Below are 20,651 nucleotides of genomic sequence, written 5' to 3'. Positions count from 1 at the left end.
AATACATAAAAATGCTGAAAAACCAAAGAATTTGTGAGACCCGAAGGACATTTCTGAAGAACAGAGAGCAGTTCAACTGTATCAGACTTTACATGGTTAATATGCTAAACAAATATTGTGTTTTTTCTCTGCAGAAGAACAAAGATGAGAATTCACTATTCTGAAGCCACTTCCATCCTCATCATCCTTCAGACGTTGTGGTGGGGCTTGAATAGTCAATGTGAGGAACCAATAGAGAGCTCCAAACTCGACCTCTCTGTGACCTATGACCTCCCTCACTTTGTGTCTGACACTCCCATCCAGAAGCTGTTGGAATTCAATGGAACTGTGTATGTTGGTGCCGTCAACAAACTTTACGCTCTGTCAAAAGACCTCAAAAAGATACACGAGTACAATACGGGACCTGTTTATGAGGGTCGAGACTGCAGTGCACCAGATCCATGCAGCGGTTGCAACAACAAACCCATTAACTCGAACAACACCAACATGGCCCTGTTGATGGAGACTTTTTATGATCTTGAGCTCTTCAGCTGCGGCTCAGTTGGGAACGGCGTCTGCCGTCGTTACTTATTAGAGGATGGACCACTGGATGCGGAAGTTACTTGCATGTATTCAATGAAGAACAAAGACAGCAGCCACGGCTGCCCAGACTGCTTGGCAGGACCTTCGGGCACTCAGATCCTTAACGTGATGAGCAGCGGCGTCGTGAGGTTCTTCGTCGCAAACTCTGAGCCTCTTGATTTGTCCGTCCCACGTCTCCACCACACTATCTCCGTTAGAAAGATGCGAGAGACTCAAGACGGCTTTGAGTTCTTTTCTGACCAATCCTACATGGACTTAGCCCCAGGGTTGCGTGGAAACTACCCGCTGCACTATGTCTACTCCTTCCAGAGTGGCCCATATGTGTATTTTCTGACCGTCCAACGAGAAGGTGGCAGCTCAAACGCCTTCCACACTCGGATCGTACGCATGTGCTCTTCAGATCCTGAAATCCTGCGCTATGTAGAAATGCCTTTTGAGTGCATTTACTCCGAGAGAAGAAGAAAGAAGCGCTCGGCTCAAGTGGTTTTCAATGTTCTCCAGGCTGCACATGTGGCAAAGGTCGGCTATGACTTTCAGCAGGAGATGGGGCTGAAAGAAGGCGAGGACGTGCTGTTTGCTGCCTTCGCCCGGAGCAAACCCGACTCACCCGAGCCCACGGCCAGCTCTGCCGTCTGCCTTATCTCCATCACAGACATCAATAACTTCTTCAGGGATTTCATGCAGAAGGGATACACGAGGAAGCTCAGTCACTTTCCAGGATCAGAGGAGAAAAACTTCAACCAGGTAAGAGGTTTCAGTCAAATCATGCATTTTGCTGACCCTTTTAAAATGTTGCCCATCCAAGAACAAATTTGACTTCTTGTCAGCCCAATTACTTGTCTTTAGCCTCCGGCCATCATAAATCACTGACCCTCCTCGTCTTTTTTACTTATCCATCACCATTCGTTGGATCAATCGGTAAATCATGCAGATCAATAAATGACACAAATTTAATTGCTGACGACTCCCTGAGGGGCCGTCGATAATGCAAGGCTATTACTTCCCAGAGTTCATTACACAACATAGTCATACATCGCTCAGATCTGCATAGTAAGACACATGGTTTGAATACGTAAAAAGAGAACCACTAAGGCTGGACAGCATGGTGCACAGTGGGTGAATGGGAAAAACATAAAGATAAGGCTGGGTGTCAATACAAATTTAAGATATTTTTTCGAATTGTGTAATTATGCACTATTTTATGTTTTTTTTTTTTTTTAAATATAAATAGTGTGATTAGTGCGTGCACACTGAAAATTCCTTAAAGAAGTGTACTTCAGATAACTGAATGCACTTAATTAACAAAAATATTTATTTTGTTTCTGATTAATTTTGGTATATTGCAGGTTTAGGTTCATTCTGTTTGTGTATGAAAGGCGTTCTCTCTCAGCTAATTCTGTGACCTTTCTGTGATTTTGAAAAATAACATTTATTTGGTACATTTATTTAAAAAATTTACAACAGGGCCTGTGCACTTCAACTATGCTGCTTATTTAACAGATATAATAAGCAACACAAGTCAGAAAACTCTGTGTAGAAAAACATATATACACTACCAGTCAAAAGTTTTTTTTACACTACCAGTCAAAAGTAAGATTTTAAATGTTTTTAAAGAAGTCTCTTCTGCTCACCAAGCCTGCATTTATTTGATTCAAAGAACAACAAATACAGTAAAATTCTGATATATTTTTACTATTTAAAATAACTGTTTTTGCTGAATATGTTTTAAAATGTAATTTATTCCTGTGATTTCAAAGCTGAATTTTTAGCATCGTTACTCCAGTCACATGATCCTTCAGAAATCATTCTAACATTCTGATTTGTTGCATTATTATTATGTTGAAAACATCTGAGGAGAATTTTTTTCTGGTTTCTTTGATGAATAGAAAGTTCAGAAGAACAGCATTTATCTGAAATAGAAATCTTTTGTGACATGATCAATTTAAAGCATCCTTGCTGAATACAAGTATTAATTTCTAAAATTTCTTCAAGCATTTAAATGGTATAGTGTATACTGTTGCAAAAGCTTTTTATTTCAGATAAATGCTGTTCTTTGGATCGTTCTATTCATCAAAGAATCCTGAAAAAATGTACTCAACTGTTTTAAACATTGATAATAATAATGTTAATAAGAAATTTTGTGAACAGCAAATCAGAATATTAGAATGATTTCTGAAGGATCATGTGACTGGAGTAATAAGGCTAAAAATTCAGCTTTGAAATCACAGGAATAAATTACATTTTAAAATATATTCAAATATAAAGCAGTTATCTGAAATAGTAAAAATATTTCACAATATTACTACTTCTGCTGTACTTTAAATGCAGGCTTGCTGAGCAGAAGAGACTTCTTTAAAAAAAAATTAATAAATCCTACTGTTTAAAAACTTTTGACTGGTAGTGTAAATCGATGAACTCTTGAGCACTTTAGTCAATATCGTAGATTCGAATGAAGATCATGATTAATCTGAAAATCTGTTTTTTTTTTTTTAATCCATGCCCTACTTACAGCTTCTTATCATGTCCAGCCATTGTTTGTTTTTCTTGTTAAACTTTTTATTGCATAACAGTCAGCTAATGTTTGCAATCAGTGTATTTGTATTGATGTGTAGATGTATATCCATTTGCACACAGCCGTATAATTTTCCTAGATTTGCTTGGGGTTCATACGAATCAGGCTTGACAAGTTGGACTTACACTGCCTGTTCTCTGCACTTTTCTATTTGCTTGTGCGTTGGCTTATCAGAGTCCATATAGTGGGGAAGCCCAGATCACCACTCAGCAGGTGTTCTTCAACCGTCTCCAACAGCCTTTGTACTGGTCACTTTAGCAGTTCATATGGGCCAGACCGAAGCGGTTGGCCTCGTCTCAGAGTCACACGGCTCTCCAGTCTGGTGTAGTTGTTTCAAGCAAGTCACAAAGTGCACTCAGTCATTTACTACAGACTAAAGCACTCAAGACGTTTTAAATATTTTCGTTGTGTGGATCCTTGATCCAAACATTTGCTCCAAGTCAGCTGCGCTTCTATCAGTCTTCATTAAGCGGACGTACAATAGCCTAAATGGCTTTTAAAGCAACAAGTTGGAAGATATTTCCCTAGGCGTCTTTGAAGAAATGTTTGAAAGGGATGCATGCCTGTTTCCAATACCGTTTTTGTCCATAAGTGTGTGAATGCGTGCATATGCGTTTGTTTGTTTTGGGTGTGCGTGTCTGAGTGTGTAAAGGCAGACGGCAAATCATGGTGCCACCGTTGAGAATTATGATGCCGGTAGCATATGCTATGCAGAGTCTGTCTTATCAGCCCATAAAGGGGCAATTGACACGGTGTCATAAAACAATTACATTGTAAAAAGGCATGATAAATTGATCCAAATATCTTAATTTTGCTCTTAGACATCCCACTCAACAAACCAGGCTCCTGCCTTTATGTGGAAACATTGGGCATCTGACACTGCTTCAGTTTTGATTGAATTTGGCCTCGCTTTCCTGTTTTATTTGTTAATGTGGAGCCAAAGTTATTTGAATATCATATCAGATAAATCGACGAAGTCCGTAATAGACTCTTACCCTTCGAGAAAAAGACACCGCAGCTTTCAGACTTCACCCGAGCTCTTAAAATTATCGATTGGCCAGTCTGCTGGAGCTTAGCAATATTCGTTAATAAAACAGACAGAAATATAGTCCGTATTGTTTGGAATAATGGATATATCCGAGTTGGAACCACCCCAACAAACCCAGCGCCCCCTGTCTTGAGGAAGCAGAGGGGAGGGGGCCGCTTGAGACCGGCAATAACAAACAGCCACATTTAAGGTCAAAATTATCATTAGATTACAATTGATCAGGAGAACAACTGGCAAATGCTGATTACTTTAAAATTGAATCTGAAGCTTGATTGATTGCCGCCTGTAATATAATTCCTGAAGAGGGAGTTTTGATCGACAGCCGTTTTAATTATTACCGCCACTGTGGCTAAATGAACATGTTTTGAGATGCCAAGTCTGTAAAGTGTAAGGAAAAGCGAATAGGCAGCGCATTGATTTTAACTTACTTTTCCCCACGTCTTTTTATCTGTGAATAAGCAAATATCAATGTAAATCAGATACTTTTTGTTGCATTATAGTGTGTTTTGGTCATGTAAGGACAGGGTGACGAACTAATGCACTGTGTTTAGCATGTATAAAAGCATACGTGCTGTGGCCTGCTTATCCCAAGATGTGTTTGCGCAAAAACAGCAAAACCTAGATCATTTATAGGCTACGGTCTTTGCTCTGGGAGGTGCAAAATCATGCTGAAAGACATGGTAGTACTTGTTGTATCCTGTCTGAGAAGCTGCGATAAGCTACCTGCATGGTTGCGTTTCTGTGCGTATGTACACATATAAGAAATGTATTTTCTATGGGCGAGTTACTGAGGAATTAAGTCACCCTGAATCATTTCTGGCAGAAGCACATAAACACAGGCACGTACACGTCACAGACCGACAGCTCGGACCAGGGGGCAGGTGGGGATGTGCAGCTGTGTGTTTTCTCAAAATGTCAAGCTCCTGCAGTGAGCTCATGTTGGCAGCCTTGCCCTGGCGGGGAAACCTGCGTGACTTTGGACCATAATGTTAGCTAGAGGAGACCAGACAGCTGGCATCCAGGTGTGAACTGTTCATCTCCTTTACAACTGGGGGTGAGAGCACCTGTGGGGATGTATCTGACTTTTATGTCCTTATTTTTGCTGTGCTGACTTTTCTCAGGCTAAAAAATCTACTTTTAGATATTAATGTTGTAGGATAATACAGTTAGAGACATCGGGTGCCTGTTTTCAACAAGTTGGTATGTTTAGGGTCTTTGTGAAATGTCTGCAACATACTTTGGTTAAAATTCCTCAATGGTCATGTAAATCAAACACCAGAGTTTTGGTGCATGTCTCTTTAAATGATAATGAGCTATTGCTCACTTCACCCCCTATTTTGTTTTTTCTGTATTCGGTGTTGCATTACCATCAAAAAATAGAAATGAAAGACTCTTAAGTTCACTTTTACATCCAAATACAAAACACCTGCATTGCTTACAGCTGCTCGAGCGTGGAAAAAATGGCAGACAGCATACAACTGGATGAGAGCGGAAATATACAAATAGGGGACAGTCCATCAGCGGTTGTGGGTGGGGCTTGAGCAATATGACATCATACTGCTCAGAAAATCAAAATGGGTAGATAATTGAGACGGTTCAGGTTTTTCAGGGAAAATAAAAAAATGAGTGAATGGATTTTTATCATTGTAGGGTGACTGTGTCCACACACTGCTAAGACACATTTATATGCAAACATCATGTAAAAGTGAATTTTGCATCCAATGTCTTCTTTTAAAAATATTAATATAATATAGAATGTACACTACCAGTCAAAAGTTTTTGAACAGTAAGATTTTTACTTTTTTTTTGTCTCTTCTGCTCACCAAGCCTGCATTTATATGATCTAAAGTACAGCAAAAACTGTAAAATTGTGAAATATTTGTATTATTTAAAATAACTGTTTTTTATTTGAATATATTTTAAAAAGTAATTTATTCCTGTGATTTTAAAGCTGAATTTTTAGCCTCATTACTCCTTTACTCCATTACTCTATTACTCCATTACATTTTATAATATTACAGTATATTAAACAATTTTTAAAAAAAAATATTTTTACTCTTCCCAGAAGCTACTGTTTCCCCGCTCTAATGCGCCTGTGACTCTTAAAAAGTCCAATAAAGCAGTTAAGCACACAACTGATAAACACCTGCGCTCACAATCTGTCTTTCAGGAGGAACTTCACATACAAACAAACATACGATTGGCTAGTACTCTACTGTTTACCCCAGGTTTATTGCACCACAGTCTGTTTTCTTAGTTACTGTGATGACTGGCACATATTTAACGCAGCCTTCAGGTTTGAAAAACTTGTCGGGGCTCTCTGGGAATAATTCAGAAACATGTGTAAGTGTCAGGTGAAGGGAAAGATTGCTTTGGTGAGGCTGATGAGTCAGTGGCCCACAGGCATGCTGATCCATCTCTGGCATGCACCATACATTCACTTCCTCATTTTTTTACTCCCTCCGGTAATTTCCAGCTCTCCGGGTCTGTGAGCACGAGGTTTCATCAAAGAGCTCAATTCTGAAACCACCATGTAAGGTTAAAGACATCCTGACCAGGTGTAAATCAAATACCCGCTGAAGCATTTAATGAGCCCGGTCAAGTTAAGGATATTCAATCAGCCCGAGCCGCTAAACGACTAGAGTTGGTGCAGTTCAAAGACCTCTACTAATTGTTTTGGCTTACACAGCGGGGACCACAAATAAACTTTTTGGGGTTTGCTAGGACTCAACCTCCCCCACTAGGTCAAAAGAGCCATTTACGCTGTACTGCCCTGGTGCTAATGCCGACACAATGGTTCCATGGGATGTAGGCTTGAATGAATGTGTGCTTAAAGTAATGGAACGGATTGGATTGGCCAGGAACTATTCTACTTTATCACCTGCTGAGAACTCAACAATGCACCGCAAATAAGAGCTTATCTAGCGGCTGCCCTTCCACCTCATTCAGCACGTCAGTCAGATATTCGCAAGCTTATCCCTCAGTAGACACGGCCAGTGTGATCGTGTGAAAAGAGAGCAAGCTTTTACCTGATACCTGGCTTGTGAGTTTTGTAGGGCATGACACCCGGTGTTTGGTCTGCTAATGGAGTAGACTTCAAGTGTCAGTCATGCAGGGTTTGTAGCCGTGTGAGTACAGATGGGAATCTAAAAGAATTTCATGATACTTGTTAGGGTTCAGATTTAAGATAATGTTTAAATTCTGATTTTGGTTCACTGAAAAGATCTGGCTCAATAATTTGATTTCCGCAATGTGGAAAATGCAAACGTAAACGCGGAATCCTAAAAATGGAATTAACCATATAACAAGGAATGTCACGAAATTCACAAAATTTTGGACGAATAAATTTAAAAGTAGGTCAGTACACTTAAATCAAACCGCTATATGGACTAGTGTCTGTGAATGTTAAGCTGCAAAATACTATTTAAATATAAATCCTGCATGTTCTGCGTGTCTCTGTGTGAACGAATGGCACAGATTAACGGTTTCGTTTAATACACGCATACTGAAGCGCACGTGATGCTCGCAGTGTTTTCAGCCAAGAACACTGAATTTTTTGAACTGCTCTTATACATATATCATATACAAGCAGAAACTAAAGGTCTTCTCAGCAACCCGTCAGAATAAAAGTTTGGTTTAACTTGAAGAAACTGTGACCGAAATATACTATTTAATGTAAAGATGGTACTGCTATTAATAATAAAATTATTAAAATATTTTTTTAATGGAATATTTACCAGAAAAATTATTAACCAGAAAGAAATTACATACTCAATATTTCTATAGTTATTTCGGACAGTATTTGTGAAATAAATAAAATACTAACAAATACATTTTTTAGAAAATGTATTAATTAGACATGCTTTTGATTATTATAATTAAATGAAAATGGAATTCCCGGAAATTAAAAGGAAAACAGAATTTGGTAAAAATAATACTGAATTCGAAAAAAAAAAGAGATTTCATAGCGGCCTAATAATGTAATTTTTGTTAAAGCTTTAATAAATTGCTGTTAAATTGTATAAGTTTCATGATTTAAATTAATTAGACATGCTTTTTTTTAAGTTTACCATTAAAACAGTCTAAAAATTTAACTGAATCTAGAAGAATTAAAACAGAAAAAAAAACTAATTTGGGAAAAATAAAATTTAAAATATTTAAAATATTACAACATTATTTTTAAGGAATATTTACCAGAATTATTTACCAGAAAAATATAAATACACAATAATATTTCTGATATTATTTCTGAATGTATTTTTGAAATAAATAAATAAAAAATACTAATAAATTAATTTTGCTTTTGATTATTAAAATAAAAAAATAAATAAATAAATAAAAAGAGATTTCAAAGGACCCTAAAAATGTAATTGCTGTTAAATTGTACAAGTTTCATGGTTTCAATTAGTTGGGCATGCTTTTTAATGAATTTCTTTTTTAAGTTAACCATTACAGTAGAATCTACAGTAGAACAATTTCAAACAGAAAAAAAAATCAGAAATATTAAAACAGAATTTAGAAAAAAACTGAATCCAGAAAAATTAAAAGAGAAAAAAATGAACTTGGAAAAATAAAAAAGGAAATTTTTATGGGTAATGCATTTCATAGGGCTTTACATTTTTTTATTTTTGTGAAACGTTTAATAAATTGCTGCTAAATTGTGAAAGTTTTATTATTTCAATTACTTAGACATTTTTTTATGAATATTTTTTTTCAGGTAAGCATTAGAATAAATAAAACAACAGGAATAAAACAACAGAGAAAAAAAAAAGGATTTCACAGGGCCCTAGTTTTTGAGCCAATTCCTTTTAGAGAATCATTTAGGAATTGTACTACACAAATCGTTTTTGATTCACAGCTTATAAGAATGATTCATTTGGGAATTAAAGTACAATGACTGTGTTCTGTTTTTTGAAATACTAAAAAGAACCGTCTCATAAGAGTCATGTATTCTGAAATCAGACTATGCTGGTTGCGCTGTGTGTTTTTGTGTCTATAAAAAGATCCAACAACAAAATACATGTTTGTGATCCATTCTTGGAACTAAATTTCATGGAAATCATTCAGTTCTCCTAGCGTAGAGAGAAAATTTGATGCACGCGCTGATTATGTTAAACTATTTTACTTATGTAATATTCAACAGTAGTACAAAGAGTTATCACCTCTGACTATTGTATTCACCAAATCCGTCTCCCTTGCCTGTGGCCAGAGAAGGCTCAGTGCCCCCCCTCTCCTCCTCAAGATTTCAAAACAAACAGATGTGTTTTATTAATGCATTAGTGTGACCATAATCCCTGAAGGTATCTGCACAAAAAAGGCAATAAAAACACATGCCAGCTTCCAGTGGTTTACCAAAAGATAGCACAATGATGCATTGTTCTTCCATGCGGTCATGCTGTACATATTGCCGCCACGCTCGATTGTTTGTTTTCCATTTGTTGCGTGGTTTTACACACTTAGTATAATAGCTGACTGGCACAGAAATTGTGTGTCATAAAAAGGATGCCACCTGCTCGCTTTGAATCATTCTGCTGAGAAATATGACTACTGCGTGCCCATGCTCTTATCACGTTAGTTGTGTTTTCCTGGCAGAAACAGGGAGTTTTGTTAGTAAAGTCCTTGATCTTTGATCAGAACGTGTTGTGTAGGCTGCATGTTTTCACAAAAGCCCACATTGACATAAGGAGTTCATCATTTTAGTGTCAGCTGCAGGAAAAACAGCTCATGCCAACTCCTGATAAGAGGCCATTTAACTGTGTTAATGTCTTCCAAGACACCATGCCTCTTCAAACAATAGATTATCATCAAATAACCTCTTTCTATTGTTCTAATAGCGTTAGCGTACTAAATGTGTCAAGATGGACTTAACACATGTTCATTCTCAGCTTTTTATGAGTTTAAGGGCATTTCTGTAGAGCAAAGTTCTCCAAAGAATGTCATGCGTAGAATTAAATGAGCTGAAATTAGAAACAGAGAATCTGTGAAGCTCAGCTCCTAAAATAAAACTCTCGTGTCTGATCTGTCCAGTCAGAGGCACGTTTTGCTCCCTCTGACATGTGAAAAGCGTAAGATCATCACAGAAAAGCAGGCCCTGCCAAGCCTTTACTGTCAAGATTGGAATTGATTACTCTGGCCAACTGCAAACCAGGCATTTGAATGCTCTGCCTCTCTTTTCTTCCATAAAAGACTGGATTTGATCTTTTAAAGGGTCTCAATGCTTCATGGTTTTAAAGCCGTGCTCTTTACCCTTTTATCAGATCCATGCTCCTCGCATTAGGGTGGAGGTTTTTGTTCCAGCTTGCTTGTGGACTGGCAGAGAGCGATGTTTTGAGCGTGCTCATCTTGTCTGCTATAATGAATGGGCGTTTTCGCTAATGCTTTGAATAGATCCATGCCGCATGAGTAAATAATGACAGACCTTCCGGGCCTCCAGAATGGACTCCACACTAAATTATCCCCAGTTTGCTTATGTCTGTTTATCTAATTGAATGGATGAGCATGGTTCATAAGTACTTCCACAATGTTTCAGTGCATGTCAATAGAATGATAGCTCTCTTTTGCTTATGTTTATCTTGTCGCTATTTTTGCTAGTGTAAATTGTGTAGCGTTCACCCGATCCGATCTGTGCTTCATGGCTCGTTAACTGCAAAGGAAGATGAATAATAACCAAATATGATGCCCTGTTGTTTTAACAAATCTCTGTGATTAATTGCGTTTTAATCACGATTTCAGTTTGATTAATGACTTGTGCTGAAATATATTTTGTCTCGCTGGTTTCATCCAGGCATATTAATCATGGTTTTCTCTGAGCAAATTGTATTACAACATGCAGCAACAAGTTGAATTTGTCTGGATGAGCAGGGATTTAACCATGAGCAGTTAAATAAACTGATTAATTTTTTAGCAAACACACACGTGGTTGTACTGGGCCGTGTATTGTTTCCCAGTTGGAAACCTGAGTGTGAAACAAAGTCCCCTGCTGACAGATCACTTGACTGCTGGATTGAGAGCAAGTCGAGAGGTAAATAGTGAGAGAAGTGAAAATTGAGTAACAAGACAAGATAACACCAAAAGGAGGAACGTGAGGCAAATCAACGTGAGAAGAAATCTCAAAACAGGATCTGTGTTTTTGTTTATGTTTTCATTTTTGTGTCAAACTTTCACATTCATGCAGCTGCTTTTGGCCCAGAGACATTGTATTATACAACTCAAACCAAATAACTAAACTATCCAGCTTTTTCCTAAATGCGTAAGTTTTGACCGACTGGACCAATGCTTAACATTTCCGGTCTCTGGTGTTTATAGTCAAATTAACACATTTTCTGAGCTGACAATTTAACATTAAACCTATGAAAATGAAAAAGCACATGGCACCATAGTAGACGTCTTATGTCAGCGCATTCTAAACTCGTACGAGCTCATACTGGTAATCCTGTTCTGCCTTCAAACAGAGCATATTACCGGTAATTTACTGGTAATATTACAACTTCTTATACCGGTAAATTGCCAGAAAGAATTTGCGAGTATTTTTATAAAGGCCCTGTTCACACTTGATCTCTTAACGGTAATTTCCCGGTAATTTACCAGTAAAGACTGTATGTGTGAAAGGGGCTTCAGATGCTGAAACTTCATACATCTTCATGCATTTAATGAGCATAGTCTGAAATTGGCAGTGTATATGTTTATATAATTAAATCTCAGCCTTTGAAATTGATCGCATTAGGCCAGGGATCCTCAGATCTGGCCCACAAGATCCACCGTCTTGCAGAGTTTAGCTCTAGTCCTAATCAAACACACCTGAACATGCTAATCAATGTCTTCAGGATCATTAGAAAATCACAGGTTGGTGAGTTTGAACAGGGTTGCAGTGCATTGGCCCTCCAGGGCAAGATTCGAGGAACCCTGCAATTTTATTTTCCTATACTGTGCAGCACTACAATAGGCTCTTCAAGTGTTCTTCACAGGCGTCCCCAGGTATTAACACACCAGCAGCCAGGCACCAGGACTGCATGGTGACTGCCAGCCTCTAATCCCACATTATTGTCAGCTTCTCTAATTCTCCCCAGACTACTGACCTTCACGACCTAGTAATCCAAGAAAGGCGCATAAACACAAGAATCGGGTTGCTTTGCGACGTGCCGTTTAAATGCACAGGTGGGGCACACGGCACTCTTACACACATGCATATAAACATATACAACATTAGTGAAAACGTTAGGAGGTCAAAGGTCACATTATTTTCGTCAAGAAGCAGCTGATGGGTGGTAGCGTATAGAAAACTTCACGTACGCTCTAAGTGGTCACAACTGTACTGGGGCCAGAGGGTTAGCAAAAAGTCTGTGAAGGTGACATTTGGTCGTACAGATCTTCTTTCACTCATATCAAGGCTTTTGGAGGTGATGCCGAAGGCCACAAAGCTATAAAGCACTAAAGGTGGGGCACGGTAACCCTATCAGCTCAGCATTGTGCTGCACACAATGAGAGCTGCTTAATGTGTCAAAAAAGGAGCTACGTTCTGGCCCTGCCTTTCTTGCTGGATATTTTTATGGGATATTTTTCTTCGTTCTTTGAAATAATACTCAAACTATGAAGTAATTATTCTGGGTTCAATACAGGTTAACCTCAATTGACAGCACCTAAAAAAAAAATCTTTAAAAAATTGTTACAAAAAATATTTCAAATAATTCCTGTCTTTCTTTCTTCAGTCAAAAAGAATTCAAGGTTTTTGAGGAAAATATTCTATGAATTTTCTCCATATAGTGGATTTCAATGTGGATCTGCTGGTTGAAGGTCCAAATTGCAGTTTCAGTGCAGCTTTAAAGGGATCAACACGATCCCAGCCAAGTTATAAGGGTCTTGTCTAGCAAAACAATCTAAAAAAAAGTATATTTTTAACCACAAATGCTCTTCTTGCACTAGCTCTGTGATGCGCGGCTACATCTTCCAGTGTTGCCAAGTCTGCGGTTTTCCCGCGGATTGGGCTACTTTAACACTGTTGCCACAGGCTGAAGCGAAACCAATAATGTAATATTTAGCCCTTGGAATGCGAATTTTACAAGGGGAATCCAGCCAAAATACGTATATTTTATCCCCCAGAACGTGATTATTCCTCGAAATGCAATTGGTCTACTTTTAAGCTACTTTTAATTAGCAGTTGGGCGGTTTTGTTGTGAAAACTTGGCAACCCTGACGTCTTTACGCATTGCGTAATCAAGTTGGAAAGGTCAAGCATTGTTAGTTCATCGTTTGTGTACGGTTCATAAAGGGAAAGCAAAAAACCTCTCATTTTCTCCTCCAACTTCCAAATTGTCCGGCATCGTTGCTTTAGCTTTTTTGGTAAAGGGCGTTTGACTTTCTTTGCACCTTCACTTTGTAAACACTGGGTCGGTATTTCCGCCTACGTCAAGCTAGTGCAAAATGAGCATTTGTGGTCAAAAAGTATATACTTTTTTTTTTCTTTAGAAAATCACTGATCATTCCACTAGATAAGACTCTTATTCTTCTGCTGGGATTGTGTAGAGCCCTTTTTTTCTCCATATTTTCTTCATTAATCCTAAAGCCAATGGAACAGTCCTGTCTGCTTTTTGTTTAGAGAACCAGGGTAATGCTAACTGCAGGGTTGGCCTACAAAAATACGTCATTCTTGCAGCCCTCTATAAACATTATGCCACAAATGCTGATGATTGAGTTTAACCTGTGTTCAACCCTGAATATTCCTTTTAATAAGTGAAGCAAGGACTCACAAGAGCGAAGCTTCGACAACCCTGCTAGACACTGGATGGTTGGAGGAGCCTTGGGATCAGAGCAAACGAAGCTTGTCAAAACACTGTCTAGGTTTTTCAATTTCTACCCTTGATCCTTGCAATACCATGAGCTAAGTGGTGGAATGTCTTCCGTTAGTTTATTTGCTATGAAAATAATCCCACAAACCCTTTTTCTCTTCCTCTAAAACAGAGGTGTGCTCAGCCGCTGATAGGTCAGGCTTCAGAGAGTCTCCCGAATCAATTCCAAACCACGGTGCTCTCTTACACAACCCCTATTGAAATACGTGGCAGCTCGGCCGTTATGATGGATCGCGGTGGGCTTATATAACCCGGCGAAGCAAACGTGCCCTGCTGAAGACACATCAAAGGCAGCCTTGTACACATTTGGATGATTTCCCTGGCCGCTTCTTGCTACATGTGTCTCACTCTCTCTTGTTTTGTTGCTCCCTCAATAGGCAGAAGTCCTCTTCTGCCTTCAGGGGCTGGGATAAGCTGGCCTGTAATCCCCCTCGTTTTCGCTGGCTTTTTCACCTGTATACCGATTCTGTGCCTCTGAGGCATCCCGCTCGGCCCTGTAATAAGAGCAGGGCCCAGCACTCGTTCGGCCTGATTTATCGTCTACCTGTATTGTTCTCCGCATCTTCAAAGCAGCCTTTAGAGACATGCCCTCAAAATGAAGCTGCAACCGCAGTCATGCCACTGACTCATGCGTCTTACTCACATCGCTGGTGAAAGAGGGCTAGAAAGGGTGAGAACTTTTCTGGCACAGGATGGAGTGTCCTTTTTATTCCCGTCTGATTTTTCATGGGTGGGTTTTTAGTGTTTTTGTCAGGGTGCCCTCACCATACAGTGTAACAAAACACCATCTGAGAAGAGTTCGAGTGAGCACGGTGTTAATCATTAACCGCCTGTTCTCTGTACTCCAACGTTTTAGTCATGGGCTGTGGTGCCAGGGTCTGGTTTCATTAATTATTAATGACTTCTTTACTTTCATACTAGGGTCTGTGACCCTTTGAGCTTGACCAATTCGTAACCCTCAGGTGCCCCAATGCTTTTCAGGTTACTCTGAGGTAAACACTAACTTGGATAAACTATGATAATTAAAGGAATAGATCACCTAAAATTTAAAATGTGGTTATTTACTCACCTTCATGTTGTTTCAAATGTATGACTTTTTTGCTTCTGCAGGACACAAAAGATGTTTTGAAGAATTTAGCAACTAAACAGTGTTGGTGACCATTGTGGACGTTTTTAACGTTCCACAGAATAAAGAAAGTCTTGCAAGTTTGAAACATAAATGATAATAGAATGTGCATTTTGGGTAAACTGTCCCTTTAATTGTCCCTTTTAATCTTTTAGTATTTACTCGTTGACATGGCACTTCAAACCCATAAGGCTTTTTTTTCATGGAACACAAAAGGCCAATCTTTTCGATATAATTAAAGACTGTCAAGATGTCTCTGTATCATAAACGTAGCCCATTTGTCTTGAGTATTGTATGTCAAGACCTTGATTTGAGGAACTGAAATTTAGAGGTCACCTGTTATGCAAAATTCTCTTTTACATGTTGTTTGAACATAAATTTGTGTTGGCAGTGTGTGTACACAACCACCTTATAATGATAAAAATCCACTTGCTCCTTATTTATTTAAATCCCCATAAATCATAAGCAGTGTCCCAGAACAAGGCGTTTGCAAAATTTGTAAAATGTGATGTCACATTTTACAGGCCCCACCCACAACTGTTGATAAAGTGAGTCGCACACAATCCGTCATGTTTATCTTCACGCTAGAGCATTAAAACAGCAAGTAAAAAATGTCTTTTTATTAGAGCTACTGAAATTATTCATTCAAGAGTGGTGAGTGAAATCAATTTAAACTTTTTGGAAAAGATTAATTTCTTTTAATGTGTACTGACCACAGAATATGGAGAATATCAAACAAATGTAGAAGTCAGCTGTCCATGGTAGTTGTTAAGTTACCAGCACAATAACACAATCAGCAAAATATTGTCTCGTTATCGATAAAATCCCAGAAAATATCAAGATACTATTTTTTGTCAATATCGCACATCCCTATTCACTGCAATCAGCTACTTGGCACAAGCTGATTGGTTCGTGTTGCACACGCAGCCAATAAGCTTGCTCCTTTACATTTAAAGCTTGGCATGTTTGCATTCTCAAGAACATTTTGCAGCATGTATTCAAAGCAGTGTTGCCAAGTTCATGGTTTTCCCGTGGAATTGGGCTAGTTTAAGACTGTTGCTGCTCGTTGTTTTTGATGTCCGCAGGTTGAAGCGACCCCAATAACATCATATTTAACCCCTGAAATATAAATTTACCAGGGGAACCCTGATAAAAAATGTGTATTTTATCCCCCGGAGCGCGATTTTTAACGAGGGACCCCCCGCAAAAGCAACTGAGCTAGTTTTGGGCTAGTTTTGAGTAGCAATTTGGTGGGTTTGTTGTGAAAACCTGGCAGCCCTGATTCAGAGGTCTCTGAAACCCTCCACATCCCCAGCGCCACCTGTGTTGATTTGCTACGGGTTGTCATGTATGCTATTTGTGCAGCAACCGTATGTCTTAAATACTTCCAGCAGCATATTGGTGTATGTATTGGCAGTAGCAAGTTCCTGTACTTGCTTTGAAGCAGAAGCAGTAAAGTTTAAGAGTTGACATGATATAACTGTTTTTACTTTGTTTTGGATCAAATTAATGCAGCCTTGATGAGCATAAGAGAAAAGTCTTACCGACCCCAAACTATCAAGGAGTAATGACTTAAAATGTGGTCTGTCTCTCATTTTGGACCTGGACAGTCCCATTCACTTACATTATATTGAAAAAAGCAGCCAAAAAGTCTTCTTTCTCGTTCCACAGAAGAAAGTAATACAGGTTTGGAATGATATGAAGGTGAATAAATGATGGCAGGTTGAGATATCACTTTAAGTGTAGTCAAAAAGTACATATAGTTTTCTTAAAGGGACATGTCAGGCATAACAGGCTTTTTCTTTTTTTCTTTTGAAATAATAAGTTGACAAGGTCACAACACAAAGCTCCTTCCCTCAGTGCCTATTCAGTTTCATCAGCGTGGCTTGCCCTAAAGAATGACAGTGCAAACTATGCAAGTACAGCCAACCATAACAGAGATCATCGTACAAAACAGCACATAGACAATACATTCTTAAGGTACAGTAACAGAAGTAGATATTGATTCTGCGGGTCATGTAAAATGTAATCCTGAATGCAACAGAAGTGTTATGAATATGGCCCCTTTAATATCTTGTGAAGCCTCTCTGAAACTTCCAAAACTCCACAGGTTGTAGAGATCCCAGCCAAACATAGCTGGCCACAATCAGAGCTCTAACAGAGCAACAGCAAGCCCAACGTTCCTCACAGTTTCCCATGAATTCCTGCCATCTGTGAGCACAGCCGTCAGAATTCGGCAAGGATGATCCAAGCACCATGGGAGAAAACACGCAACTGCATTGGCCAGGATGAAACAGTAGATGCCGAGCTTAGATGGAGCTTTACTGTGTGGGGCCTAAATCACTCTTGTGCACAAGCATCTAACCCACAAATTGCATTTGGCATGGTGGAATTGAGGCCAGTCCTCTGGAAAAATGGCAATGCTGCAGAACTCATCCGCTTGTGTGTTTTTGTTTTTGTTACCAGAGCTTCACAGGAGATTCCTTCGGCTGTGGCAAACATGAAAGAGGCTACCGACTGGAGGTTACAAGCACCAACCCGCGCCGCGACTACTTCCACGGACGCTTCCGGAACGTTCTTCTCACTTCCATAGCCGTGGTGCCTATCAAGAACCACACTGTGGTCAGCCTAGGCACAGCTGAGGGCCGCATCATCCAGGTGAGACATGTTAGCTTTAGCTTACAGTTAAAGTCAAAAGTTTATATACACCTTGCAGAATCTGCAAAATGTTAATTATTTTACCTAAATAAGAGAGATCATACAAAATGCATGTTGTTTTTTATTTAGTGCTGACCTGAATAAGATATTTCACATAAAAGATGTTTACATAGTCCACAAGAGAAAATAATAGTTGAATTTATAAAAATTACCCTGTGAAATGAAAAGTTTACATACACTTGATTCTTGATGCTGTGTTGTTACCTGAATGATCCACAGCTGTGTTTTTTTTGTTTAGTGATAGTTGTTCATGAGACCCTTGTTTGTTCTGAACAGTTAAACTGACTGTTGTCCTTCAGAAAAATCCTTCAGGTCCCACAAATTCTTTGGTTTTTCAGCATTTTTGTGTATTTGAACCCTTTCTAACAATAAATTTATGATTTTGAGATCTATCTTTTCACACTGAGGACAACTGAGGGACTCATATGCAAGGAAACCGGGGGGGTGAAAACTTATAGAATTTGAAGATCAGGGTAAATTTGACTTCATTTGTCTTCTGGGAAACATGTAAGTATCTTCTGTAGCTTTTGAAGGGCAGTACTAAATGAAAAAATATGATATTTAGGCAAAATAAGAAAAATGTACACATCTTCATTCTGTTCAAAAGTTTTCACCCCTCTGCTCTTAATGCATTGTGTTTCCTTCTGGAGCATCAGTGAACGTTGGAACCTTCTGTAATAGTTGCATATGAGTCCTTCAGTTGTCCTTGGTGTGAAAAGATGGATCTCAAAATCACACAGTCATTGTTGGAAAGGGTTCAAATACACAAAAATGCTGAAAAACCAAAGAACCAAGAGCTTTTTCTTTTATGTGAAATATCTTGTTCAGGTCAGTACTAAATAAAAAATAACATGCTTTTTGTATGATCTCTCTTATTTTAGTAAAATAATTAACATTTTGCAGATTTTTCAAGGGGTGTGTAAACGTTTGGCTTCAACTGTATATTCAGATGAAGCTGAACTTACATAATGTCTGGATTAGCAGGTCATTGTTTTGATTGAATTTAGCATGTGTCATAGCGCTAGACGAAGTGTGGCTGACCTCATTCTGGGAAAAGAAACGGTGAAACGTTTGTAGAATCTAAAATTAAAACCAAATATTTCTGTCAAAGTCCTGTTGTTGCCAACACGATTTCCCTGTGTTATTGTGCATGTAAATAGACAGGATGTAAGTACGTGACTAGTGAAAACCGCTCCGAATGAAGGAAAATGCAGGTGCCAATAGCAGGTTGGGAAATACGGTCTTTTCCTGTTTGCATTTGAGTCATCTTTGACCTCTGCGCACCACTGTAGCAGCTCTCCAATCTAAAAGCACACAAAATGAAACTTCTCCTATCAATGTTTTCTAAACATGTTCATTGTGCAGGAGTGGCACCAACCCAAATGTTGAATCTGTCCTGCATGCGCACCAAAAATGAGATTATTTGCTCACGGAAGTGTTAGATAGAGACTTGTGGTATTTTGTAAATACCACAGGAAAATGTTTGAGAAATGAGTGGCGAGAGAAAGGGTGACAGCTGCACGGAAGCGTGGCGGAGGAACCGAATGGTACGTTAATAGTAAGCACTGGGCTTCGATGACACGTCCTCGCATGGCATTTTCTTGGAACGGCTGCAGCTGTCGTTCCCTCTCTTTCTCTCTTCCTTTTTTACATTTTTTCCTCTCAACTTTTCTCGCCTCTTTTGTCTGGATGTTGAGGCCTTGTGAGGGGTGAGTGCTAGTCCAGCTGTCCCGTTTGAGAGAGAGTTTTTTCAAAGACAAAGAGAGTGGGTGAGTGTTTAAGAGGCCTTGACAATGAGAATGCAAAAAAAGATTGTGAGAAAGACTGATGAAGTTGAATAAAATATGGAATGCAAGTGAGTAGTGGGTAATTGTGTGAATGAAAGTTTCAAGAGCCCCACAAGCTTTTTAAAAGGTTGGGAAGAGGGGGGGCGCAGGCCAGTAACAGTCCCAGTGGTCCTTATTCTGTATGAGGAAGTGCTCCCACTCTGCCACACTCTCGGTGAGAAAAACTCAACACCTTGCCTTGTGTTTGTGAGCAGGACTTCCCTTACATACACAATGTGCTGTAATTCACACGGTTATTAGGGCTTCGCGGTGTGTATTTTTCCCCAGAGTGCATTACATTCCTCCTTCAATAACAGGTCCATTTGTAGCCATTTTCTGCCATGCCCGGCTTAATTAAGCCTGGCTTAGCTTGGTCGCTTCTGGGACTCGAAATCCTTTTATGGCTTAATGCTATTGGAAACTTTCTGGGCCACGTAAAACTTGCCAAGTTTTAGCTCTGGGTTGTTGTTTTGGAATCATGAATGTAGCACATTGTAATTGTGCAGCACCAAGACACAGAATTATGTTTAAAATTTGTAAATAATGTACTATTTATATAATATGTATTTTATAAATAATTTACGATTTATTAAAAATGGCTATTACTTCTTGAATAGATACACATTTCAAGTAATTATGCATAATTGTGCAATATGTTCTCATATTGAAGTTTTGGAATATTTGTCCTTTCCCCAAATTTGTCACTACCAAAACACAATAATATATAATTTAATAAGAAGGGTTAAATTTACCAATTAAGATTTTGCTTACATCTTCCTTGTAAATACATTTTTTCTATTTTATTAAAAAGTTTTCAGAGGTTAATCAATAACATTTACAATTTTAACAATATTTCAGGTGTGATTTATAAGATTTGTTGTATTTTGAACACAATTTTTTCATTGTAAAAGCCAAAAAGTTGATCATATTGATTTCA

The 20,651-nt window shown here is 38.6% G+C and overlaps 1 protein-coding gene across 2 annotated transcripts in view; it reads left to right on the top strand.

Annotated features, from left to right (window-relative positions):
- Positions 1-20,651, top strand: part of met (MET proto-oncogene, receptor tyrosine kinase) — a 65,546-nt gene that overhangs the window by 3,449 nt on the left and 41,446 nt on the right. For both annotated transcript variants that reach the window (XM_051100369.1, XM_051100368.1), the window contains exons 2-3: positions 135-1,326; positions 17,637-17,828. In XM_051100369.1, the coding sequence (XP_050956326.1) occupies positions 145-1,326; positions 17,637-17,828 (1,374 nt within the window). In that variant the 5' untranslated portion in view covers positions 135-144. The remainder of the gene's footprint in view (positions 1-134; positions 1,327-17,636; positions 17,829-20,651) is intronic.

This window comes from Labeo rohita, chromosome 25 (assembly GCF_022985175.1).
Source record: "Labeo rohita strain BAU-BD-2019 chromosome 25, IGBB_LRoh.1.0, whole genome shotgun sequence".
Lineage (NCBI taxonomy): Eukaryota > Metazoa > Chordata > Actinopteri > Cypriniformes > Cyprinidae > Labeo > Labeo rohita.
Note: the sequence above shows the minus strand (reverse complement) of the source record. Positions and strands in the feature narration are given on the sequence as shown.